This window comes from Microtus ochrogaster, unplaced genomic scaffold (assembly GCF_000317375.1).
Source record: "Microtus ochrogaster isolate Prairie Vole_2 unplaced genomic scaffold, MicOch1.0 UNK32, whole genome shotgun sequence".
NCBI classification, from domain to species: Eukaryota; Metazoa; Chordata; class Mammalia; order Rodentia; family Cricetidae; genus Microtus; species Microtus ochrogaster.
In genome coordinates, this window is record NW_004949130.1 from 3393550 (window position 1) to 3403213 (window position 9664).

Sequence of the window (9664 nt, forward strand, 5' to 3'; positions counted from 1 at the left end):
GTTAAGAGGGCCAACCATGGTCTGGTCATCTGGGCAGGAGATAGTGGTTCCCCAGGTACAGCCTCTACCTCCCCTACTCAGTAGCCACTTAGAGAATGACTGAGTCCCTTGGCATCTGTGTCGCACAAATGGAGGCTTGCAGAGTCCCTTCCTCCTGCCTGCCCCTCCTGGAGGGGAAGAGGCTTATTAAAACCAACAGAGCCCAGTGTGTCAGGCCCTGAGTGTGTTGTTTTGTTGACATGAAGGGTCTAATTCATCAGCACACAACGATGCCGTCAATTACAGCAGCAGACTCAGAGCGCGGAGGCACTTGGGGATTGTATCTGCTATTGTCCTTGGGAGAGAGGAGCTGGATAACGAATGTGCAGGCTGATGGTTTTCCTCTCCGCAATGACTCTCTGTACATGCTGGTTAGGAGCAATGGAGGAGAAAGCCCCCTCACACCAGCCTGACGCTCAGATGCACGGAGGCTGGACACAGAGAGCAGGCCAGGCATCGGAGTCCTGGCAGAGGAACATCTTTTATTGATCACAGTTGCTTGAGTGGGCCCTGGTTACCTCTATGGCTGCAGAACTTCGCCCAGCCCAGCAGCTCCATCTGCCTTCCCCGCGGACCCATTAGTGCTACACTCATCAGCACGCCGATTGAAGGCCATGCCTCAAAAATTAAGGAAACAAGATGCGGTTTTGTGTCACTGGCTCCAAACGTAGCCCCAGGACTAGACAGCACCGCTCTAACAACCCCAGGCCTCACTTCCAGGAGCTCATGCCACAGGGGACTCATCTGCTCTCCCTAGAGGGGCTGTTAAATGTCCCTGCCTTACAGCAGGCCACGGCCAGCATCCATCTCCCAGACAGCCTGGACTAGGGAGACAGGCACCCGAAGAATTTATCAGAGCCCTGTGAGCCCAGATCCTGCCCTGGGGACAATCCAAAAGATTCCCAAGGCAACCTTACACAGGTTCCTAACCAGGACTCCGACCAAAGCAGTGAGTCACTCTGAACAAAGAAATCAGACATGCTTCAATTGTGTTGCTGAGAAAGCCCCTGTGGCCCAGCGTGCAGGGCTCTGCCCTCCCAGCGCTGAAACTCTTGAAAACAAACCATTATTCATGGCAGTTTCCCAAAACACTAGTGCACACCAACGGCCTGAAATGCCCTTAGATTTTTTAAATCTACTTTCAAAATGAAAATAGCACAAACAATATGGATGCCAGACTATTCTTGAACAATCAGACTAGGTAGCAGCCGCTCAGAGCAAGGCAGCAATTGTGGTCCCATCATAGACCCCTCTACTGAAGCCTCCCACACAAAAGCTGAGGAGCAGGCAGCATCTACCCACAGGCAGCTGTGGCTGTTTCTCTTACACCCTGCCTGCCTACAGCTGAGTAACTGACCCTGAGACCTTCGAACATCTGCCCAGTGCCATAAAGCAAGTGTAAAAATCACCCTCCACCCTGCCAGCTCCCAGCTAGTTAGGCGACACTAGCTTCTATACCCAATGTACACAGCAATGCTGTGGAGCCCCTCTCGGGGGTTCTCTGAGTGACGACTTCCCAGTAATTAAGTTCTGGCTCTTCTTTGAGGAGGAGGGGACCCAGTCTGTCATCGCAAGCATCTGCGGATTTTTGTTGTTGTTGTTTAGGTCTGGTTTTTTTTTGAGACAAAGTCTCATGTAGCCCAGGCCTTGAATTCATTATATAGCTGAAGACGATCTTGCTCTTCTGATCCTCCTGTCTCTACCTACTGGCATGCACCACCATGCTTCATTAATGTGGTTATAGGTACTGAACTCAGGGCTTCCTGAATGCCAGGCTCTACTAACCTAGTTACATTCTCTGATACCTACATTTACTTTATGAGACATCAAGGGATCAGCTATGACCTGGGGCCACTCCTACCCTCTTTCAGAGCAAGTATGCACTGTAGCTAGCTAGCTGTCTGGTATATAAAGATGGCCGAGGATGGCCAAGGCTAGATAGCGCTGAGCACCATAGAACTGGCATGGAATACCTGCTTAAGGAGTTTCCTGTCACCTTCCATGACGGACCAGGCCTGAGTGTTGCCCACATCAGAGGATGCTTCCAGCCCATGGGGCTCAATGGCAGCAGTTTGCTCATTTTGGTGGGGCTCGTTCAGGAATCATCACAGGTTTAGAAGCCTGGGTCACTTCCACACAAGCAAGCCTCCTGTGAGTGAGCCTTTCACTTCTGACAGGCCAAGTATAGAGCTGGAGGGGACAGCCTCCGGAATCTAGAGGTCTTAGGGTCACCCCAATGCTGCCACACCCCAGCTGTGGGGCCATGGATGAGGCCTTTCACCTCTCAGTCTTGACTTTCTGGTCTGTAAATGGGGTTCACCATGGGACATGGTGGGAGGAATCATTTAAATGTGCAGAGTGAAGCCCCGTCCTATTGTTTTGTTTTTTTTTTAATTTTTTTTAATTTTTTTTTAAATTTATTTATTTATTAAGGATTTCTGCCTCCTCCCCGCCACTGCCTCCCATTTCCCTCCCCCTCCCCCTGATCAAGTCCCTCTCCCTCATCAGCTTGAAGAGCAGAGGTGGGCAGTCCTTGGAGTTCCCATAGGTCAGGGAACCCCGTCCTATTGTTAAGAGGAGTCCCTGCCTCGATAAGGACAGCAATCAAAGCTGGAGGTGTGGTTCAGTGCACCTTGGGTCTCCTTCCAGCAGAGAAATCAAAAACACAGAATAGCAGTCACGGTGATCAACAGAGCTGATGGATGACAATGATGATTACGTTGCTCCTGCAGAGTACTCCAGAACCCTAGAACGGCTCTGCTCTTTGACCTCTGCCTTAAAAGATTAAGAGCAAGATGGCTTACATAGCTGCCAGTCTACACCCTCACTAAGGACTTCCCGTCTGTATACTTTCTCTTCCTCTGTTGTCCTGCATCCTTTCCCCACGGTGTAAACAGGAGTTAAATTCTCTCCTCCCTTCAGTTATAAGTGCAAAATGTCCAGTGGGCCAGTCACAAAACAATAAGCAGAGACCGACGGGCCCCTCCCTGTGCAGTGTATCTGGCTAGGGTCCCAAAACCTGCTTCTTTATCTGGTGCTTTCACCCCAACATAGCTGTGGCCTGTCCAGAGGGAAGGGGGTTTCTGCTTGGTCTCCACTGGACAGATGACACGATCACTTCTACCCTGAAATCCTAGCCCTAGCCCTCAAAGTTCCTCTCCTCTCCAACTACTACCCCTCTTCTTCTTCATGGTCTTTCAAAAGAAATTAATAATGTATATTCACAGCACAAAACTGAGCTTCACTGTGATGTTTTCATGGATGACCTCATGTACCTTGGAGCACACGCTCCATTACCCTTCCCCATCTCTCCCTCCTCCCCTCACTGGTCCTCTTCCACTTCCCAAATAATCTTCTGCTTTCACACCACACAAGATAGGTAAGCAGGTAGGTAGGTAGGTAGGCTTTCTCTAGAATCTAGACCACTGGTTCTCTACCTGGGGATGTCAACCCCTTTGAGGATCAAACAACCTTCTCACAGGGGCCACCTAAGACCATCCTGCTATCAGATATTTACACTATAATTCACATTAGTAGCAAAATTGCAGTTAAATAATTGTATGGCTTGAGGTCACAACATGAGGAACTGTATTAAAGGGTTGCAGCATTGGGAAGGTTGAGAACCACCCCTCTAGACTCTACACACAAGGGCAAACTCATGGCATTTGGCTTCTTTCCATTCACACAAAGGTCCCCGGTGCCATCCAATAAGGCCATTTCCTACAAATGACATCATGTCTGAATGACACTCCACTGTGTACATACAGTACATTTCCTCTCTCCACTCATCTGTGGACAGGCTAATCTAAGCTGCTTCCATAGCTTGGCAGCCCTAGCTCTTAGCATGTGTCCACTCTCAAGATCTGTTTAGGGCAATGTGGCCACAGTGCCCTGTCCAGCTGGCCCTGCCAGGTCCAGGTTGGATTTCTGGTGGCAGGTGCTGATTTCTATCCAGCTCTGACTTGCATAGGACATGGAGCTGTGACAGCATCCAAGGATGACGCAGAGAAGCCTCTTGTGTGCCTAGTAGTGGCCACAGTGTCAGAGGACTTTGCTCACTCAGACCTTGGAACTCCTCGCTGTGCTCCCATCTCTGCCTCAGTCAGCCCTGCTCTGTCAGCAGTGGGAGCTAAGAGAGCTCCTTTCACCTGCCTGGACACGGGGCAGACTCACAGCCTCAGGACGGTGCTGATAAGTCTACCCACACCACCTGACACTGCGGGGCCACCAGGCTGGAGGGGAGATTGAAGTCACAGCCCCCAATTCCTGTCCTCTCACTAGCATTCCTATCCTGGGTTCTTCTGACAGTGGCACCTAGAGCTAGTGAGGCCTTTTGAGAAAGGGATTTTCTCAGTAGCTATCAAGCCAGTCCTGGAACTTACTCTGTAGACCAGGCTGGTCTCGAACTCACAGAATTCTACCTGCCTCTGCTTCCCAAGTGCTGGGATTAAAGGCGTGCGCCACCCGGCCTAGTGAGGACTTATAAATAGTCCCCTCGACACATGAAGACCCAGACCAAGCACGCCGACAGCTTTGATTACACCTATATGCCTATGACCCATTTGCAGGCACGCTGGCTCTCAGAGAGGAACCTCCGTGGTCACCATAACCTGAATGCCAGATGCTTCTACCTAAGGTATTTGCACATCCCAGACTGAAAACAGCCTCCTCAGGCAGAGGGGTCTGTTAGCCAGCAGCAGTGTCCCCAGATTGTGACAGTGTAAGGAGAAGAAGCCAGGGCAGAAGAATGACTGCCAGTCCAGGGCTGCTCAGAAAGAGGAGTGCCACATCGCTACTTACCTCGTCTGTGTACTGGACATTGTCCACAGCATACTTTTCCTTGAAATGCTCCTTTGAATGGATCCTCAAAAGAAAGCACAACGAAAGCCATGGTCAGGGCTTGGCGACACCTAAGCCTGGCCACCTTATGCCCTGGCCCCATGCCTGCCACGATGTGAGGATCTAACACCCAGCAGGTACACCCAGGACTTGATAAAGGGTGCCAGGCCACTGAACCATCTCTGCTGCCCCTGGAACCCCGGACTCAGTCCACGATGCCCCTGGCCACCTGCAGCAGCTACGGAACATGGTCCCTGCTTCCACCATCTCCCTCCACATCACTGACCCACCAGGCAGACAGCCAGTGTGCCTCACCTTCAGAGGCACGGAATAAGTAACCTCCCAGGCTGGACCTCTTTAAAAGAAGGTTAATAAACTAACTCTTTAAGGAAGTCAGTGTCAGTATTTCTCAGTGTGATGAGAAGAATTTAAGCTTAGTCATCAAACTTGAAAAATTAGTCAAGGAGAAAGCATGGAGCAGGTGAGAGAGCCCTCACCCAGCTCTTGATGCTCTCTCCTGAATCTAGCAGGCTGCCACCACACCACACCCCACCTGACCCCCACCCCCAGGTCCCAGTTAGTAGAGGAGTCAGTGTTGTTTGGGGCAATGTGCTCACATATGGAAGAAAACTACATGGGGAGGGGGTGATGTCACCAGCCAAGTGCCCAGTCCAGTGATGTATATATGCCGCCCTTACATTACACACCTGACTGCCACATAAGGGGAGATACCCACCCCTTCCCATCCTACGGAGGTCTCGCAGCAGGGATCCCACCCAGCAGAGGCCTCAGTATCATATAGAAGGTGGTCTCATATTCTACTTCCACAGCCAGGATGGGTTTATAGATTGTGGGGGAGGCAGTTCTGGGAGTCCCAACAAGGAGCCCATGATTCTCTGTGGCCCACTAGCAATCTCCTTCCACCCAAGCAAGCAAAACTGGCTGTCAGAGGTGCAGACTACAAGTTCAGGGGACAGGGGAGGGCAGTGCAAGCAGCAGCAAGGGGCTCACAGCCCAGGTAGAAAACCTACCTCAGGTTGAGAACTCTGATCTCACAGAATGCCCTCTGCACCCCCCCCCAACAAACTTGGCCCCCAAAAAAACTCATCGAGTATCAAGTTCTTGCTATTAATTAAATTTGCACAATTTGGCACATTGACTTCTGCCATGAGACAGGACTCACAAGCTAACTGGTCAAGATCTGACACTTCCATTAGCAAGAGGCCTCAAGAGCTGAGACAGGATGTGTCATTTCACCTGGATCCTGGGAGTACCAGCTGCAGGCTGGAAAAGCAGGAGGCAGGGCCACCAACAGAACAGCTGCTAAGTTCCCTCATTCCCTCTCCAGCTGTGCTGGCTCAGCCCAGTCCCCACCTCCAGTCCCAGTTACTTCCTCATCGCCCCTTGGGAAACTCCCTTTCCCGACTCAGCCGCCAGGGCTCTGTACAGAGGGTCAGGCCAGCCACTAACATGGGGACCTCACCTTTCTATGTCCACTGCCATAGGGCACCTGAAGCCTCCCTCCAAAAACTGTCGTTTAGTGGGAAGTCACCAGGAAGCATTTCCCTGCCATTCCCTCCCCCAGGGAGTCTCACAAGTTAGGATTCATCAGAGACATGCCACACCGGAGAAGCCTGGTGAGGTCTGCAGACGGTAAGCCCCAGGTTGAGGAAGTGGCAGCCAAGAGAAGGTGATCATAGTGGGCTGTGATCAGTGGGTGTCCCCATTGCTTGGGCTCACCTATAAACATCCACATGGTGGTTATACAAGTTACCTCTACATGATGAAATGCCTTATAGTCATTCTAAGATAAGAGTTATTTATTTGGGCTCAGGGCATTTTGTTTCAAAGGGCTTGGTCTGTGGTTGCTTGGCTCCACTGACTCTGAGTTGACAGGAAGTGCGTGTACAAAGGTGGTTCCCTTCATAGTGGATGGGAAGCTGACAGCAGAGACAGGGGTACCCCCCTCCCCCAGCCAAGGACACATCCCCAGTGACTTATTTCCTCCAAAGTCTTCCTAAAGTTTCTAAATCTTCAAAACAGCACCACCAGGTAGGAAGCAAGCATTCAATACATGACCTTATGCAAGACAATCTACATTTAATCCGCAAGAGCAGCCACAAGCCATTCCTCTGTCTGTGGTAAGGCAGAGCAATTGATGGCTGACCCCTAGAAGAGCCCCAACAGGAAGAAGCGGGTACAGGTACAAGTCCCATCAAGTGCCCCCTGCTCAGTACTTGCTCTCCTTATAGAGGCAGATGCCACAGTCTAAGCTAAGTGCAAACCTCCCATGCATTAATGCTTGCCAGGAATAACCGCCAACATATAATAAAATATGAAGTGCTGCGAGTCTCTTGTCTGCTACTCTGCACATCACATTCTTCTTAGAAAGGGCAGAGATAATTAAGTTTGAACAGTTCTTGCTTTTTCATGTTTGTGGCTTACAGTAAAAATCATTTAAATGTTACCTGAAGGGATATGTGTGCCAGGCTGCATGATCAAACCAGCCACGGGACACACCTGGCAGCCAGGACTTAGTGAGGGAATAGTGACATGGCAAGTGACATTGCCAGGAAGGTCACTGGGAATATCTGACTACTCTGAGGGTTGTGCTGCTCAGGGCACAAGGGTCTCTACAGTCTTAGAGGGTCTACACCCAGTCCCAGCTCATGCCTGGCCCTGTCACATGGGAGGGCCCAATGGAAAGAAGCAGACTGAAGGGACAGGTCAGAAGAGGAGCTACATTCACTCAGACACTCCTCATTCAAGTTCACAGAGCAGTTATGGCAGAAGAGAGAAGTCCCCTCATTTGACAGGATACCCATCCTGTAGAGAGGATTTGTGCTTGGGCACCCAGGCCCATGCAGGCCTGCTCCACCAGCAGCTGGGCCCCCAGCACAAGCCGAGAGTTAGGGCAGACAATGCTTGGTCACAGTGCCTGAGCCCCAAAGCCCTGTGCGAGGTGTCAGCTGAGATGGTGTCTTTAAATCAATGCCACAAGATGGAGGCATGATGGAACCCTCCAGAAAATGGAATTTTAAAGGAGTGGGTCTTCGTGGCTAGCCGACCACCTGCATGCTGTTAATGAATAAGTAAGAAGGGCCAAAAGACAGTAGCCACTGTCAGTTTCCGGCGCCTGGCGCCTGCCTTCAGCTCCAAACAATGCCACTTCCTTTTATTTCACTGGTGGCACAACACGGTGCGTGCAGAGCAGAAGTCAGCAACCATGTCAAGATGTCATTAAGTTGTCAAAGAGGAAAGTAGCCTTCTGCAAATCAGAGCAGGTGTCTGAGCCTGGAGACTGCTCCTATGTGTGAACTGGAGCAACCGCAGTGCAGCCGCTGAGATTACCTGACAAAGAAGTCAGGCAGAGGACGGCCACACTGTAAGGAGATGTGATGGAGACAGACCCACCCATGACGAGGGTAGCCATGAAAGCTGGGACTCTGGTTAATCCCTAGGTGCTGGTGGTCACTGCATGGGTACAGGAGGAGTCAATAAGAACTCAGTAGCCCCTTCTCAAGGACTGATTCTGTTACAGAGCCCATCCCTCCTCCTAATTAGGGCAGGAGCCAGAGTACGGTCCAGAGAGGCTCAGGAAGCTGTGGTCCTTGTGACTTAAAGTGCGTAAGTGGGGGGTCAGTACCATAAATAAATTGAGACCACTTCCCACACACCACATCTCGTGCCACAAACAGCCCACTTGCAAGTGTGATGGCACTTGCCTCTGATTCTGGAAGCTGAGATAGGAAGACCTTGAATTCAAGGTCAGCCTGAGCTACACAACAAGACCCTGTCCCAAACAACAAAAGTCACCTCATATGCATCCCACTCCAAACCACAACACATCACACACACACACATGCCCCCTACACACACATACACACGCCCATACAGGTTCTACTATCAAAAGGAGCTGTGCACAGGGCCTCTGGGACTCAGCCCTGGAGAGCTCAGAGTAGCCTCTTCCTGGGCAGCCTGAGGCCCAGACGGGTACTCCTCCCTGCCAACCAACGCCAGGCATACTATCTCTCCTTCCAGTTGGGTCAGCAACAGGCATGACTGTAGAGGATCCTCCATCCCTACCTAGAGCTGCTCACTTTGGACAGGCCCTGACTGATGTGCTGTGTCACAGAGAGAACTTCCAGTTTGCTTACAGGAGCCCACACACCCCAGGCCACACTTACAGGCAGCTAATCCTCTTTTGAATAGACTCCTGCAAATAGACATCAAGGGCTCCCACCCTCCCACTTCAGGGAGGGTGTAGGGTGAGGCACAGGCCAGCCCTAGGCTTCCAGTCCCCTCCCCCAGCATCAACTCTGACAGCAAGGCTGCACTCACGGAAGCTGTGGATTCCACAGAGGAATACTCGTTCCCTGAGTGACTCTGGACTGTAGTATCTGCCAGATGGATTTTCAAAAGCCATCAGATAGAGACTCCAAAGGAAGCTGAGGAGCTTAAGGTCAAATGTTCAGTCTGGTGGGTTTTGATTGCAAAGGCCAGGTAATCCCATCAGCCTTGCTCCCGGTGCCCTATCGATTACGAGCGCGTCTGGAAGCAGCCGAGCACATCAGATCTGGCTGCTTCCCAGCTCAAGCCCAGACAACCAGCCCCTTTGTCACCTGCCCATTACAACCAGGCCTTCCCTCCCAAACACTCAGGACAGAGAGACAGAGAGTCACCCCAGGGTACAAAAGGAAAGGTCTGCTGAGGGAGTCAAGGATACAAGAGAAAAGAAACATCTCGGCCGAGGAGTCATAATTTCCTTTCAGACCACAGCTCCCTG

General features: G+C 51.2%; 1 protein-coding gene across 1 annotated transcript in view; it reads right to left on the reverse strand.

The window, feature by feature from the left end:
* Pepd (peptidase D) overlaps window positions 1-9664 on the reverse strand; it is a 136693-nt gene that overhangs the window by 111293 nt on the left and 15736 nt on the right. The window contains exon 4 of the mRNA XM_005368427.3: window positions 4840-4903. Coding sequence (XP_005368484.1) covers window positions 4840-4903 — 64 coding nt within the window. The remainder of the gene's footprint in view (window positions 1-4839; window positions 4904-9664) is intronic.